At 49.3% G+C, this 17,479-nt stretch overlaps 1 protein-coding gene across 3 annotated transcripts in view; it reads right to left on the bottom strand.

The window, feature by feature from the left end:
* Positions 1 to 13,838: 13,838 nt before the first annotated feature.
* The window catches only part of CYFIP2 (cytoplasmic FMR1 interacting protein 2), a 116,679-nt gene continuing 113,038 nt past the window's right edge, over positions 13,839 to 17,479 (bottom strand). For all 3 annotated transcript variants that reach the window (XM_066344486.1, XM_066344483.1, XM_066344485.1), the window contains one exon: positions 13,839 to 16,171. In XM_066344486.1, coding sequence (XP_066200583.1) covers positions 16,004 to 16,171 — 168 coding nt within the window. In that variant the 3' untranslated portion in view covers positions 13,839 to 16,003. The remainder of the gene's footprint in view (positions 16,172 to 17,479) is intronic.

Below are 17,479 nucleotides of genomic sequence, written 5' to 3'. Positions count from 1 at the left end.
TGCAGGGTGCCAGCACTGAGCCCAGATGCTGAGATAGAAACGCCCACATTTGTTGTTAATACATTTATTCTTGTATATGTTTCTGATTTGTGGAGCCACTACATTTTGGGGTATAGGGCTGGGCCCCCTTGCCCAGAGTTAAGGGCAGTACTGAGTTAGTTCATCCTGTGCTTGGAGACAGGGCTTTTCAGAGTTAGGCAAACTTCAGGGCAGTGGACTCTGGTGGAGGGAACTGGGATCTATTTACTGGAGGGGCTCCCATGCCCTCACTGGGTCCCAGGGTCCCCATTTGTTCTAGGAGGGGCGGGGCCTCCACAGGGCCGCCAGCCAGTGCATCCTGGGAGTGCGGACATAAAGGGCCCCATTGAACTGCAGGCCCCTCAGCGCTGTTCTGACAAAGCCCCTTTCTCCCTGAGCCACAATAGCCCTGTCAGGCAGGTAGCAGGGCCTGCAGCATTGTCTCCCAGAAAAGAACAACAGGCTTCACTGTCTGTCCCAGGCTCAGTCTCCCAGGGAGGGCGGGTGGCTTTGGGAGAGTCTGACCAGCCTGGGACAGATGGGCTCTGTCCTCAGCCAGCCAGGCACTGATGAACCAGTTACAACTCGTTTGGCCAATTATTTGGAGATGAGCAGAAAAACAAATTTATCAAAACCCCGATTCCTAAGAACGGGGCTTCTCTAAGTGCATGTCTAAATGTTTTATATTTTAGAGCCATAGTGTCCAATATGGTAGGAAGCAGGTCCAGGTGGCTGTTGAGAACTTGGCTAATCTGAACTGTGCTGCAGTGTGCATCTGCTGCAGCCACTGTTTATGTTCGGGCTGGATAATTCTCTGTGTGGGAGGCTGCCCTGTGCATTGTAGGGTGTGTAACAGCACCCCAGTCTCTACTCTAAGCCAGAGCACTCACACCTGCACTCCCCGCCCCTCGCCACCCCCTGAGACAGCCAGAAACATCCCAGACAATCACCAAAGTTGCCTCCGGTTGGAAACCATTCAGATTTCAAACTTAGTAAGAAGAAAAGAAAAGAAAAAAAGAGCAAAATAACTCGATTTTTCAGTATCAATGACTTGTTGACATGATAATAATATCTTGGATACATGAGCTAAGTAAATAATATTATTAAAATAAATTTTCTTTATTTCTACTAAATGATTTAAAATGACATATGTGGCTCACATTGTATTTCTGTTGGACGGTGTTGTCATAGAGGAAGAAACTGAGGGTCAGAGAGGGAATCGGCCAGCAGAAACTCCCAGAGCAACGGAGAGGCAGAATTGGGTTTCAATCAGCTTTCCAGACTGGAATCCCAGATCGACTCTACTATTCCAGACAGCTTCACAGCTGAAAGGAAACCCACACGTTGGTGCATGGTGTGTTTCCAGCATGGTATGGCCACAGAGAGCCGGAGGGGGAACAGAGAACAGAGACATGTGTAACAGCAATGCTATTTACAGAGGACTTGCTCTATGTTAAACGCATGCTCCTGCAGTCTTTGCAACACCCCTGAGGAGAAGTGTCTCCTAGTGTCCTGTTTCCAAATGAGGAGACTGAAGCCCAGTGAGGACACTCAGCCTGTAATCCAACACAGAAGCCAAGAATCCCACGCAGACACTCTTTCGATGCGACCAGACTGCCTCGTGTCCTGGGTCTAGTAACACGCCAGGAGATTCAGATAGGTCACCTCTCTTCCCAGCACTCCTCCCCCAGGTAAAAGGGCTGGGCAGGATGTAGCTTGCAGCCCATTCCTCCCCCAGGTAAAAGGGCTGGGCAGGATGTAGCTTGCAGTCCATCCAGCCCTGCAGAGCTGGTCTTCTGGGCAGGTTGGGAAGGGCAGATGACTGTCACCATTCCAGGCTGACCTGGAATCATGGGAATCTGGAAGGTCGACTCGCAGAGACCAGCCTTCTCCTGGTGGGTCCCCAGGATGGCCGCTGTCCTCATAAAGAGTTTTGCTGTTATTAGGAATAATGTTTAGGATGGACACAGGTGCGCTCAGACTGGTTCTAAGAAGAGCACCTTGCCCTGCAACGGGGTCCACACCAAATGGCCTTAGTGACAATGAAAATGACACACGAGTACTGACTTCTTCCTCTGTGTGCTCAGCACTCTGAAGGCATTGGCTTATGCGGTCATTGCAATCCCTAACTCTGGGTGCCATTTTCGGTCCCATTTTACAGATGAAGGAACTGAGGCTCGGAGAGGCAGAGTACCTCTCCGGAGGTCACATGCGATAGTAGAGACAGGACTTCAAGCTGGGCTTCTGAGTTCCCAGAGCAGCTCTCCTAACCAAGGTCACGGCTGAGGAAGCCAGAGCCATCTCCCCAGACCTCCTCTCGACTCTGCCCCGTAGAGGGTGGCTGGGAACACGGGGGCCATCTGGAAACCCCACGGGGCAGCCATCCAACCCTCTCACCAGCTGTCCTTCAGAGTTAGCGTGGGGAGGGCCGAACTAATTCCACCCCTTAGGTTTGCAGATGGGGAAACGGAGGCACAGAGGAGGCAAGGTCAGGCCCACATCACCCCCCCTGCTAACCAGTGGCACCTGCGTGCCAGTCCAGTCCTTTTGTTCTCCCACTATGCTCTTGTCCTGGGCAGAAGGGGCTGACCTTTGTGAGGATGAGCCAGTGCCCTGAGGATTTTACTCCCATTGTCTCATTTATTCCTCACAATAAGCCTATGAGTTAGGTACGGCTATGATTCCCATTTCAGAGATGAGAAAACTGAGGCTCAGGGAGGTTAAGTAACTCATCTGCAATTAAACAGGGAGGCCAAGATGAAACCCAGCTGACTGACCACGCTGCATTTGTGGGATTGCATCATCAGATTATCTGCTTACAGGTGGAAGGAGTTTCAAATTCCTACGGAGGGCAGAGCTCACGGCGGGGAATGTGTGTGGAAGCGCAGCATTGCGTGGCCTTGGCGTGGGAATGCAGAGGGCCTCATGTTCTTAGTATGTGGAAAAGAACTCCAGATCTTATCAAAACCCAGCCACAGTTAAAATGACAATACTGAGATGAACTATGACTTGCCGGACAACTTCTGTGTTGCAGGTTCTCTACATGTTTTAACCTAGTCCCTAGAGCAGTTTCACAAGACCCTAGTTTCACAGCCAAGGGCGGTGAGTCTCTGGGGGGTCTGGTGACTTGTTTCAGGTTCGGCAGACAATAACGTGGCTAAGCTGGGATCTGAGCGAGTCCTCAACGCTCTTGCTGTGGTCTCTTCCTTGTTCCTTGCCTCCCGCTTGTCTGAATCACTGCTCAGGCAGCAACCTCAGGGTGGCGGATTGGGGGGCTATAGTGACGCTTCCCCCTGCGTCTCTTTGGACCTGGAGCATCTGGTCCCGGGGAACAGGGAGGACAGAGGCACAGCGAACTTTGTGGCTGAGAACTTTGGTATTATAAAGTCAAGGGGTGTGAGTTCTGCCACTAACACACCGGGACCTGAGGCTGGTCCTTCCTGTCTGGATCTCAGTTTCCCCAATACGTGTAATGAAATGACGGACTAGATCAGTGGTCTTAAAGTGGGGTGTGCGTGTGTAATGAGGGTAGACAGCAAAACCTTTTTTTATTCTAAGCAGAAAGTAACATGGTGGAATAACACATAAATCTCCTTAAAGAGAGCTTCTGCGGGCAGGAGCCTGAACCTTGTCCCCGCGGCCCCCATGTCTTATCCCTCCCTGCTGCTCCCTCCCTTGCAGGAGCGCTGTGACATCCCCCACTCATGCTGAGAGTTGAAAGGACCCCGTGGGGGCCTGTGTGGCCCCCTGGGCCCATCCCTCACAGTGGCCGCTCCCACGGAGCTGATTAGGGTTCAGAAGAGTGACCAGAGACTCCACTGCGTGCGGAGGACCTAGCGGGGATACCACGCTCTCGGGATCTCCAGGTGCATTTGTTGAGGCCCTGAGACACGGCTTGTTGTAGCAAGTGGGCCTGAGTCCTCCTGTGTGGGCAACATCTATGGCCTGGGTCCCAGGGGGAAATTCTCGCACAGTCCTGAGTGGCATGCCAGGACACAATGAGAGTGAGAGCCCAGCGGGGTGGGAATCAGGAAGCTGAAATGCCAGCCCCAAAGTATCATATATTCGTCACTTGCGCATACTGAGTGCTTGGGAGATGTATGCCAGGCTCTGTGCTATAGAAAAGCTTCACATAAAAGAATGGGATCTGGCCCTGGCCGGTTGGCTCAGCGGTAGAGCGTCGGCCTAGTGTGCGGAGGACCCAGGTTCGATTCCCGGCCAGGGCACACAGGAGAAGCGCCCATTTGCTTCTCCACCCCTCCGCCGCGCTTTCCTCTCTGTCTCTCTCTTCCCCTCCCGCAGCCAAGGCTCCATTGGAGCAAAGATGGCCCGGGTGCTGGGGATGGCTCCTTGGCCTCTGCCCCAGGTGCTAGAGTGGCTCTGGTCGAGGCAGAGCATCGCCCCCTGGTGGGCAGAGCATCGCCCCTGGTGGGCGTGCCAGGTGGATCCCGGTCGGGTGCATGCGGGAGTCTGTCTGACTGTCTCTCCCCGTTTCCAGCTTCAGAAAAATGAAAAAAAAAAAAAAAAGAATGGGATCTGATCCAGACAGCCTAGGTGTGAGTCCCAACTCAGTCACTTTGCAGCTCTGTGCCCCTGGGCCAGTTGCCCACTCTGTGTGTGTGTGGGGCTAGGGCCCTCCCCCAAGGTGCACCCTTCCCCTCTGCCTCGTTCCATGGAGAGAGGCAGAGGACCGGGCACCTCGCTCTGCCCACTTGGGCAAATCTGGTGCAGAGGGTGCCCAGCTCTCCTGGGCTGCTCATTAACTTCCTGCCAACGCAGTCACACTGGAAATTCTGGTTTGCAAGCCAGGCCTGGATGAAGGGCCCCAAAGGAATCCAGAACATAGTTAAGGTTTCTCCCTGGTTTTTCAGGTAGGGCAGGGGGCGAAGCTACCTCTCCCTCATGGCGGACCTCAGGCAGGACAGAGATGGGGATGCAGGGGGGAGGGGGCGTGGGCAGAGGCGTGCCTCAGGATTGGCTGCAGCCCAAGGCACTGGGCCAATGGAAAGCCATGCTCTTTTTTTAAAGTTGCGCCAAAGATCAACTAGTAGTGATAATTATCAGCATTTTGCTCCCCAAAGAAAAATGTTGTCGTTTGTTTTGCAACTGGTCCAATAAATATGTTTGTGCCTCTTCATCTCATGTCTTGTATTCCCAGAAACCCGGTCTGCTCAGAGTGGTCTGACATTTAGTCAAAGCCCAGCAGAACCATGGTGAGCAGTCCTCAGTTTAGGGAAGGGTCTCACTGCTAATTCTTAGCTTTGTAGAGGTCCCCTATCCCTTTGAGAATCTGACCCGAATGGCTAACTGTTGACGCTTGTTCCAGAAAGATACACTCCCCTACCACACACACCACTTTGCACTGACTCTGAGGGGAAGTCAGGACCTCTTGGCTTTTGGCCAAAGGAAAACAACTCTAAGTTTTTGAGTGTACGTTTTTATTGGGGCAGCCCTTCACACGAAGAGTGCATAAATGTTAAATGATGTGTGAAAATCAATGTAGTATTATATGTGCATACACCCTTGGAACTGCCGTCCTGATGTTATATGGAAACTCTCTGGCCTCACAAGGAAATTTTGACATCTTTGAGGACTTCACAACACCTACCTCAGACCAGTCAGGGATAATTGCCCTCGGTAGTACCCTCATGCTGTGTACCCGAGACTGTTATACTCACAGTATAGGCTTGTGTGGAGCTATTTATTTAGGTGACTATCGCTCCCACCACACGAGGGGACCTTGGAAGCCCAATCTTGCCATATTAACCCTGGTAGCCCCGATGCTGAGGACAGGAGGTGCCAAGACACTCAGATGTGTCCACTGACCAAAACCAAAGTTCCTTCTCTGGACCTTAGCACCCCTCCGGGTTGGTCTTATTCAGACACCTCCAAATCACTGAGTGCTACGCCTTGTGCCAGAGTTAATATGTCTAGCTTCCGTCCTCGCATCAACCCTATGAGGTAAATGCTGTTATCACCCTTTCACCCTGAGGTTTTACTGAGGTTAAGAGTCTTGCCCAAGCCCGCAAATCTGGCCAGTGGTAGCATCTGGGTGCAAACCCAGGTCTGTGTGATAGCAAAGCTCCCCAATTGCATACTAACCACTCTTTTCTTAGCTCCTTCAGCTGGAGGGGGGCGCGGAGCAGGAGGGGGCAGGGGACTGAAGCTACAGGAAGAGGAGACTGGTCCTCAAGCATCCTGGTCCTAGCTTCCCAAGGATGGCCTCGGAGCTAGGAACCCACTCCCACTCGTTTATTAGTCAAAATACTGAATTTCAGTTGGAACAGATGGTTTTTAGATTATAAGTCATACATACTTTTAGTTAAAAAAGACCCAAAACAATAAATGGCATTTCAGAAGGGCATAAAATGAGGGATAGAAGTCCCCTGGCTACCTCCCAGAGGCAGCCACCGCCACCAACAGAGTCTTTGGCATCCCTCCAGAAATTACACACACATATCCACCCACGGAAGCATACATTCTTAAAAAATGGGATCACATTATACAGATTGTATTTCACTCCGCTCTTTTCACTTTACAATGTCTTTTGCAGGCTTTGTCATATTAATACATATAAATGTATTTCATTATATTTAGAGTACTGCACTTTTCAGAATATTCTAATGTATGACCATTCCACAATTTATTTAACTGTATTTCTACTGATTACCAATAGGATGGGTTGTTTTTTGGGGTTCAGTGTTATAAACTCCGCTATAATGGACATTTCTGAACATGCACCTTTATACATGTGTCTAGTTATACCTGTGGGAGTGATTCTGGAAGTGAAATTGTTAGGTTAAAGGGTATCATTATTTAAAATATTGATTCCTCCCAAAAGGTTATGGTAGGCTGAATATTAGCCAACCCCTCACCCCCCCAAAAAACAAAAAAAACCACATTCTAATCCCTAAAACCTGTGAATATGTTACCTTGGGGGGGACTTTGTAGATGCGATTAAGAATCTTGAAATGGGGAGATTATCCTGGGTTGTCTGGGTGGCTCGATGGACCTGCAAGGGCCCTTGCAAGAGGCCAGGACCAGATTGTCCCCTAGAGTCTCCAGAAGGAACCAGCCCGGCTGACACTTAATTTTAACCTGGGGATTAAGTTGCGAGACATTAGTCTTCTCATGTCCATAACTGTGAGATAAGAAGTTTGTGTTGCTTTAAGGCACCGAATTGCTGGTCATTTGTAAAAGCAGCCATAAGAGACAAACATACCCTCATTCCCACCAAGAGCGGGAGGGTGCTTGATCCCTCGGAAGCATTCCTGGACCTGGCTGGGTGTTTGGAAACACCTCAAGTTAGCGAGGAGGCCAGTGTTCTTAACCAGTCCACCATTGTTCTTCCCTTGGCCTTCCTCGGGTCCTGTGAACTAATTCTGGGTTCTTCTTGGGAGCCTGTCCCAGAATGACCCAATCCAACTCCCTGGCTGCCTGGGTGCTTCTTCTTCATCTAGGCTTTTTTGGTTCTTGAATCTTTGGGAAATAGTCATAGACTGAATGTGAAGTGGAGTTGAGTGACATATTCTGAGATATGCATTGACCTTCCCTGGGGAGCCCTGAGTGGAAGCCCAGGTCGGACAAAAGGAAACGGGGCACCTGCTGCAGAGGAAACTGAGCCCCCCTGCTGGTTGAGCGCTCTTTACCTAACCTGTCCCAGCTCCTGAGCGCCTCCTGCTGGTTGAGCGCTCTTTTCCTAACCTGTCCCAGCTCCTGAGCGCCTCCTGCTGGTTGAGCGCTCTTTTCCTAACCTGTCCCAGCTCCTGAGCGCCTCCTGCTGGTTGAGCGCTCTTTTCCTAACCTGTCCCAGCTCCTGAGCATGGACAGTGAGCCAGGTGCTGTGCGAGGGGGGGGTCATGCGTACCACCTACCACTTGATCCTTGCAGCAAGCTGAGAAATAGGTGTAACCACTGTTAACTATTCTTATCAGTAAGGACCCTGACGTTCAGAGAGATTGAGAACTTGCTAGTTCTGGGCAGAGCTGGGTTTTCAACAACCGGTTACTCGCTTTTGCCCCCATTCTTGGCTGAGGAGGGTCCCATGGGAGAGAAAGTGACCACCACCATGAACTGCTCCCAGCAGGTTCTGCCCCCACGCTATTCCCCAAACCTCATGCCATCCTCTCCTCTGTTAAGTCCTTGTATTTGCCCCTGCCCCGTCTGCACGACCCCACCTCCAGTCCTCCCTGCCACCCCGCATACGGCAACCACAGCACTTACGGCCGACGCCAGACAATAAGGCCTTTATTCCCCTCTCTTATGACAGCTGCTGTTTTAAGGCAGGCTAACTTGTTAACACCAATTACATGGCAAGCTTTTCTGAGGGGGTCGGGGGACTGATTCATTCAGCACACGTAGTTGGAATACTGTGGACATGTCACCTCCTGTGACAGGCACAGGCACGATGACAGTGAGTGGGAGGGATACTCAGGATCAATCCCTATACTCATGGCCCGTGTCCATTACGTGGTCGCACAACATGGGAATATAATGATAAATGTTAGGAAGGTCAAGTACAGAGTGAGCGGAGGCTATGTGATGGCGCAACTGAGATGAGGCTTCGGGGCGGAGGGTGTTTAAGTGAGACTTGAAGGGTGACGGAAAGCTTAGTCTGTGCAGACAGAGAGGAGAGGTGGGGGGCACTCCTCACAGGCAGGGGCAGGTGTAAGTGTTTGGGGGTCAACGGGGCCCCTGGGGCTCTGGGATGAACTGCAAAGAGCCAGTAGTGTGGTTGTAACCCATTTTGTTTTCTTTGTCTGAGTCCTCAAATATAAAATGTGGATACTGACGACATAGAAGTCAATCAGATGGGACTATGTGGTAGCCATGGATGGACTGCCCCCAGGGGACGAGTCAGTCCCCTTGCCCGCTGCAGCCACCAATGAGCCCAAACGAGCTTTCTCCAGCTCGGGGCTGGGCTCCTTGCCAGAGTGTTTAAGCCCCAACCAGGGGTTCTTTGATTTCCCCTTTTCCTGTTGGTCTGAAACTGCAGAAGGCAGAAATCCTTGGGCTTTCTTCTGACTAATGAGGGTGGAGCTTAGGGGCCACATATTTTTAGCTCTGATAGCATCTCACGGCATATTTTCCCAGGGAAACCGCTGCTCTCCCCATTCTGCCGGAAGCTCCGGGCCAGCCAGACAGGGCCGCATCTGGGAACGGCTGGGAACAGGCCGAGAAGGGGGCGCAGACCGAGGAAAGCAGAGTAAATCAAACCAGATGGGGCAGGGGGGAATAGCTCTGGGGGCTAGTTACTCTCCTCCTCACCCAGAGGGAAGCAAATGTGTTTGTTTCTCTCCCACCTCCGGCTTTGTCCTCCTAACGGGAACCGAGGGCAGGATCAGAACCGCCACTTCCCACCATCGGCAGGGGCTGGGGCAAACGTACCACATACCATATGTCTCTAAATAATCAAGAGTTCTAAATCATGCTGTTAAACTGTTACAAAATATGCTCTGTCTTCCTGATGACAAAATATACATTTACAGCACAAAATAAAGTATGTGTAAAGTCGTGGGTTTTATATGATGGCAAGTTGGCAGAAATACCAAAGATGACTGAATTTAATTGCCATTGCATATTTCTGGGTGTTCTGTTGTTGAGCCAGTGATGTTTGAATGGATAAAACAAAGACATCTGTAATTCATAAGTTAATATGTATTTAACCTATAAATTTAATTTTTCTTGCCTTTGTTTTAGCAATATTATTTTGCCCTTATACTCAAGATTCCACCCACCCTCCCCGCTTTAGAGGTGTAATTGACAAAAAAAAAGTGTTCAATGTAAAATTTTGATATACATATCTGTTGTGAAATGGTCACCACAATCAAGTTAATTAACTCATTTGTCACTTCACATAGTGACCATTTCTTCTTTTATTTATTTTTTTTTTGGTGTAGGACACTTACCATCTACATTCGGTAAATTAAGATTTTTGTATAATTTGTGTTCTATTGTCAGTAATGCCAAATTAGACAAGCTTTCTTATAATTAGACAAGAGTCATTGTAACTCTTAGTATGTTTCTTTTTAAATTAAGTTGAAGAAATTTTGCTCCTATAAGAGGTAGCACTTACTAGTCAGCTAGAAGAAATGATGACATCGGATCACTTACAGCAGAATGGTGGAATCTTTATAACATTATGCGGAGTGAAATAAGTGAATCAGAAAAAAACAAGAACTGCAGGATTCCATACATTGGTGGGACATAAAAACGAGACTAAGAGACATGGACAGGAGTGGGGTGGTTACGGGGGGTGGAGGAAGGGGAGGAGGGAGAGGGGGAGGGGTACAAAGAAAACTGGATAGAGGGTGACGGAGGACGATTTCTCTTTGGGTGATGGGTATGCAACAGAACTAAATGACAAGATAACCTGGAAATGTTTTCTTTGAATATATGTACCCTGATTTATTGATGTCACCCCATTAAAATAAAAATTTATTTATAAAAAAAAAAAGAGGTAGCACTTGAAATTGTCAGTAAGACTTTAAAAGTGACACTTAGATTCAGGAATAAACTATATGGGTTTTTTGTTTGTTTTTTAAGCTGTGTATTTTTGTTGTTGTTTTTTCAGAGACAGAGAGGGATAGACAGGGACAGACAGACAGACAGACAGGAACGGAGAGATGAGAAAGAAGCATCAATCATTAGTTTTTTGTTGTGCGTTGTGACACCTTAGTTGTTCATTGATTGCTTTCTCATATGTGCCTTGACCGTGGGCCTTCAGCAGACCGAGTAACCCCTTGCTCGAGCCAGCGACCTTGGGTCCAAGCTGGTGAGCTTTTGCTCAAACCAGATGAGCCCGCGCTCAAGCTGGCGACCTTGGGATCTCGAACCTGGGTCCTCTGCATCCCAGTCCGACGCTCTATCCGCTGCACCACTGCCTGGTCAGACTTTTAAGCTGTGTTTTTTCCACATTTCTTGGCTGCTTGCTTTTTTATTTTTAATTCATTTTAGAGAGGAAAGAGAGAGCAAGAGCAAGAGAGAGAGAGAGAGAGAGAGAGAGAGAGAGAGAGAGAGAAGGGGGGAGGAGCAGGAAGCTTCAATTCCCATATGTGGCTTGACTAGACAAGTGCAGGCTTTTGAACCAGTGACCTCAGCATTCTAGGCTGATGCTTTATCCACTGTGCCACCACAGGTCAGGCCCAGGCACGAACTATACGTTTTACATATTACGTTCAACTCCTCTAATAGGGTCACATATAATTTACTGGTATTACAGAACACCATTATAAAACATGTTCATTATATCATATAAATTAATTTATATATTATAACATATTTATTATATGACTATATAATAAATATTCCTTAAATTGTAATAACCTCTTCCAGAAAGTCCTTCTGAGGTTGCCCTCATCTTCTCCATCCTACTCTGGCTGGAAGACCACTCTCCTTATGATGATCTTGAAAAACCCTCGGTATGGCCGTCTCTTGGGATCCCGTATAGAGGTGCCGGCACAGTGTACTGTTACAGGCTTCCTGGTGAAGGGCTTGGACATGCACCCAGACTTATTGGACTCTTCGCTCCATTCCTTACCTTCTGAGACCAGTGCCTCAGTATGTCTTCATCTGTAAGACGGGGGTAAATAATAGTACCTCCCTCCTACACGTTGTTGTGAGGTTTAAATGAATAAAGCATTTAAAGCACTTCTTTCTGATATTTAGGCTGGAGAAACCTCAATCAATGCTCGTGGTTATCAGACTCACCAAATTCTGCTCCACACAGTTCATTGCATGTTTTATCCCCTCACCCACCCACTCACAGCCCCATGAGCTCCTATGCGTCATGGCTGGGATCGGTTTTTAATCTAGAGTCTGGCAAATCGTGAATGTTCAAGAAGTGCTTCTCAAAGCCAGGACATTGCAGTGTCCAAACAGTCCAGGAGACCCAGAGCCAGCACCTTTCCCAGATCTACCCTTCCTCTTCCCCAGCATTATGGACTGAAGTGTGAGCTCCTGACTTCATGCGTTGAAGTCCTAACCCCCTGTACCTCAGAATGGGTCCTTTATTTGGAGACAGAGCCTTTAATAAGGTAATTAAGGTAAAATGAGGTCATATGAATGGGTCCTAATCCAATATGACCAATGTCCTTATAAAAAGAGGAAAAACCATATGAGATCGAGGGAGAAGATGGACATCTACAAGCTAAGGGGGCCTTAGAACAAGTGTCCCCAAACTACAGCCCGCGGGCCACATGCGGCCCCCTGAGGCCATTTATCCGGCCCCCAGCCGCACTTCCGGAAGGGGCACCTCTTTCTTTGGTGGTCAGTGAGAAGAGCACTGTATGTGGCGGCCCTCCAACGGTCTGAGGGACAGTGAACTGGCCCCCTGTGTAAAAAGTTTGGGGACCCCTGCCTTAGGAGAAACCAACCCTGCTAACACCTTGATCTTGGACTTGCCCCCTCCAGAACTGTGAGAAAATTGGTTTCTGTCGTTTGAGCCCCCCGGGCTGCTGTTCTGCTCTGGCTGCCCCAGCGCCAGAGAGGACCCTGCCACCCGCTCCTCTGCCATCGTGAATATGCTTCCCCCGTCCCTCAGAACCCTGTGCCCTTTGCCAGTCCCTGCTCCCCCACGTCACTGCTTGCGTGTCAGTGGCCCTTTTCCTGTGGGAGTTTTTGTTTTTGAACAACATTTTTCCAAGTGTGTTCCAAGAGAGGATCATCCCTGTTGCGGAGAAATGGGTTCCTGAGGTCATGGCCACAAGAGGGGTGGCGCGAGTCCAGGCTGAGCTCGTTCCCGTTCAGCAGGACCTGGTGCAGAGACAAGCTTCAAAGGGGGAAGAGACGGGGTTCCCCAAATCAATCTGACTTGGATCTTCTTTTCACTGAGCATCTCTTAGGACCGACAGTCCAACTACGCAAGCTCACCGCCACACCCCCTCGGAGAATCCTCGGAGGAGGCGACACGTGGCTGAGAAGGATTTTGTTGGTGAGGAAGTCGGACCCCTCAGAGCGCACTGGTGGGAAATGACCTAAAATCAGGATATCAGAGCTGGAAGGGACGTTAGACCATTCTCTCCAATTTGACAATGAGGCAGCCAGAGGCCCTGAGAGATTAGAGGGCTGCCCAAGGCCATGCAGTGTGGGGCGTCGCCACTGCCCTGGGACGAATACCGGTGGGTGGTCTTAAACACATCCTACCAGTGTTCTTCTGAGTCATCTTTCTGATGAGGATGAGAGCTTTGCAGGTATGCTCAGCCTGGGAACTCGCCCACCACCATGCTGGGCCCTCCCCGGACACCAGGCTCCACTCGATCTTACCCACATCCCTGCGTCTAGTTCTGGGGCCTGGCATGGTTGATCAGTCCACAGTAGTATAACAGCAAAGGCCCAGGCTTTGGAACTGGGTTCAGATCCCAGCTGTCACCTAGTAACCATATGAAAATAAACACACCATACTGTCTCCCTGTCAAAGTGGGACGGAACACAGAAAATGACTGTGCCTGACCCACAGGAACGGGGGCATAGACTTTAGCAGAGTGCCTGCACACCTCAGGCCTCATTAAAGATCAGTTCCCATTCTTCCTCTCAAAACTAGGGACCTGGGGTATCAGTTACACTCCATGTGACTCTGAAATCCCTAAGGGCAGGAGCCACCTCCTGGATCTTGCCCAGTACAAGTCAGTTCGTCAAGAGGCAATTCCCTCAGTGAGAAAGCAAAACGAGCCATTAGTTTAGGGCACCCTGACCTGCTGGCTCTTCATCGTCTCCCATTCCGTTTCAGGTTCTTTTCTTAGTCATCACACAGTGTGACCGTGGCCTTCCACGGGGCGACGAGGATGAGAAGACGACCCGGAATCACGACCACGACGCTGGGGTCACCAGTTCGGAAGCGGTTTTAATGAAGATGGAAATGTTTCTCAACTCAACAACAGGTACCCCCCCCCCAAAATACAAAGCAAAATATCATTTTCAGCTGCATAGCAAATATGATTTAAGAATCGCACATCAGTATTTGATCACAAGCGTAAATAGAAGTCACCATAAATAAATGTAGATTCATTGTACAAAAATCCCCAACAACTCTGAATACAAATATGGTACACTGGACAATTTCTGAAACAGATTTTTTTTTAAAACGTTTTAAAACCTAAGATTTTTTTTTTTCCTGGTTCTTAGACACACACACAAAAATCAAAAAGGGGTGGGGGAAAGAGTATCTGGGAGGAAAGAACATTGAACCTGTCCAGGGCTCAGAAATAAAGCTGCTGGCAAGCGGCGGAAGTGAGACGTCTCTCCCGAAGGTGAAGACCTCCCTTGACCGGGATGGAATCTTTTGGGGAGAACGGGAGGCTACCCAGAGGGTAAAATTCACGTTTATAAATGCAGGGCTGGAAGAGGGGGTGGTTTGAAATAGCAATCTCATCAAATGGATGGTCAACATCTCCACCAAACCACGGTCAACGATCTGGAATGACCTCTAGGACTTAAGAGCCAGTCATCTGTCTCAAAGAGCTACTGACCCCAGACAGGACTGAAGGTTCGGAAGGCTCTGGAACTTTATGCAGGTTTTGGACACGTGTTCAACCACGGAGTGTGACCTTTCCCTCTTGCTGTTGGGACACAACTATGTGCCAGGGGAGGGATATCAAATGTCTCACTTCACGTTTTCTTACAAGCTCAGGAACACAGGTTCCCTTTGATGATGACCTGCTCTGTAATGAGACATTTACTTCCAAAGGCTTCCATCTTTCTAAACAGTCTGCCCATGCTTGGGGTGGGAGCGATTCTGCTGGGAATATTGGTTCATTCTGGGAAATGGAAGTAGTTATGTCCTTGTGGGATTTGCCCGATACCTCAAAATCTAAGTTAAGGAACATTAAAGAAATTGAGATCCAAAGATAAAATGTCTCAAGAACCCATTTCTAGGACTATGAAAACCCTGATTCATTAAAGCAACTCCTTTCTGTGGGTGTATCTTGGTATTAAAAGCTTGTTGACAAGTTGTATTTGAACTCCTCACCTCCCTGACCCCAACCTGTCTCTGGCTTCTGTTAAAATAACCCCTTTATATTTTCTGTCCCGTGGGAGTTTTCCTTGGTGAGAGTCTGTGCAAAGACGTGGTCCCTAATTTGCTCGCTGGCTAATGTCTTGGGCAGGGCACACTTGACTGTGTAGCTTGGTGATCATTAAGTATTTGCTTAATGAATAAAGGAACCACCTCGCCATCAAACTGATGACATGGTCTAATAGCTCTCTGTTTCAGGCTACAGGATTCCCGGCTGTGTTCCCAAATGCCTCTTCCACACATCAGGATACCGTTGTGAACGCATGTCTGAGTTCTGTCTGGGAGAGCCCCGAGAGGGGAGTTAGGATGTGGTTTGAAGTCAATGGAAGGCCCAGGCCAACACCATCTACCATGGTGCCAAGACCAGGAAACTCCCCTCTGTTCGGCACGGCTCTCAGCCCCTGGTCCTGTACTCTTTGCGGTAGACTTCCTGGTGTTCAGAGCAGGAAATGCCACCTAGAAAAATGGGGGTGGGGAGAGAGCCAGAGGAGGTGGAGAAGCCAGTAAGTGGCAGCATGACCATCAGGTTAGGCTGATATCTCAGGCCCTGGCCACACACTTTCCTCCATCTCTGAGGTCACATGTGGGCACTGGGTAGGAGGCCGCCATCTTGGAGGGAGGTCTTGGGAAGCAACCACAGATGTGGGGTGGGGCCAGGAGATGGAGAAAGGGTGAAACTAGGGCTCTTAACACAGCTGAGGGATAAAAGGAACAAATACAGCACATACTGCTCTGTCTTTTTGTTTTGTTTTTTTTTGTTTTTCATTTACAGTAGGGCAAAATCACCATGGAGATGTCATGGGAGAGCATGCACAGGCTCAGCCCTTGGGAGGTGAAGATGTGTTTGGGGAGGCTCTTATTGGCTTCCAGATCCACCCACACGCTGTCCAGTCAGACCCCGCTGCAGGGCTGGCCATGGCTTTCTCTCTCCCGCTGCTTCATCTGCTCCAGGTTGCGGGTTGGCAGGACCTTCGTCTAGCAGGTGGTGGCCAGGGACTGGTGGATGGGTGGCTGGAAGCAGCGCACGTGCTCCACGGTGGAATTGTCTGTCTCCACGGACTTCATGTACTTGTTCAGGATGGCAAAAACCTCATTGTTCAAGATCTGGTACTTCCTGATCCTGTCTGCCATTTTCTTCAGAGGCTGCAAAGGACAGGACCGTTCAGGTTAGGGGTGCAGGAGGGGATTGAGACATAAAGGGTGAGCGAGAGAAAAATTCAGTGAGGTTGGGATCCAGGGTCCTGATGCCTCTGTGATCACGTCACTCTCTTGCTTCAAGGCCTTCTATGGGTTTCCAGAGCTTGGTAATCAAATGTTAACTTGGCCATAAGAACCTTTGTGAACTTCAAAATTTACTAAAAAGCTACAGTAGTCAAAACAGTGTGGCATTGGCACGAACAGACATGTACACCAAATGGAATAGACAGCCAGGAAATAAACCCTTCTGTAGATGGTCGCGTGATTCCCAACAACAGTGCCGAGGACAGTCCATGGAGAAAGGGCTGTCTTTTCGACAGATGTTGCTGGGAAAATTCGATAGCTACACATGAAAGAATGAATTTGGATCCTTACCTGGCTTACACTATAGACTGATAATTTGAAAGCGAAATGTTAAGAGCTAAAACGAGAAAATTTTTAGAAGACAACATTGAGAAAGAACTCCATGACACATCAAATTTGGCAATGATTTCTTGGATGTAACAGAGGAACAAGTAAACAGAATGTGGTACCTTCAACCTTAAAAAGGAAGGACATTCTGAAACAGGCCACAACATGTTGAAACTTGAACACCCTGTGCTAAGGGAGGACTCCACCTCTACGAACTCCCAGGAGTAGCTAGATTCATAGAGACAGAAAGTGGAAGGGTGGGTACCAGGGGCTGGGGGCTGAGGGGAATGAGGAATTAGGTGGCGGTGTTTCCATTTTTGATGGGATGTATTGTGGTGACACCGGTTAACAAAATTACACAGGTCTCGGGAATGGGAGTTAGTGTGTTACGGGCAGAGTTTCAGCTGCGAAAGATGAAGCGGGTCTGGAGATGGGGGTGATGGGTGCATGACAATGTGGTGTGCTTAACGCAGGGGGACTTCAGAAGGGTTCAACTGTGCACTTGAAATGGCTAAAACGATACATGTCATGTTGTATATATTCTTCCCCAGTGGGAACAGAAACCCAACCCTTTGTGAGGTGGCTTCTGCCTCTTTCTCCTCCCAGCCGGTCCTGGAAGCCCACACCCTCGCTTCAGCCACACATCTTCACGCCCCTGGGTTCTTCACTCTAGCTGTCCCTGTCTGGATCATCCATTTTCTGCCTGGCTGCTTGCTGCTGATCATTCTGGGTGGCCTCCACGGGAAGTCTCCCCTGGCCGCCCCCTCCCCACCCGCAGCCTGGTTTAGACAGCCCTCTGGGGATGCGCCCGCTTACCCCAGGACAGCGCCACCCCAGCCCGGC

This window comes from Saccopteryx leptura, chromosome 6, assembly GCF_036850995.1.
Source record: "Saccopteryx leptura isolate mSacLep1 chromosome 6, mSacLep1_pri_phased_curated, whole genome shotgun sequence".
NCBI classification, from domain to species: domain Eukaryota; kingdom Metazoa; phylum Chordata; class Mammalia; order Chiroptera; family Emballonuridae; genus Saccopteryx; species Saccopteryx leptura.
This window is presented reverse-complemented; position numbering and strand designations above follow the sequence as displayed.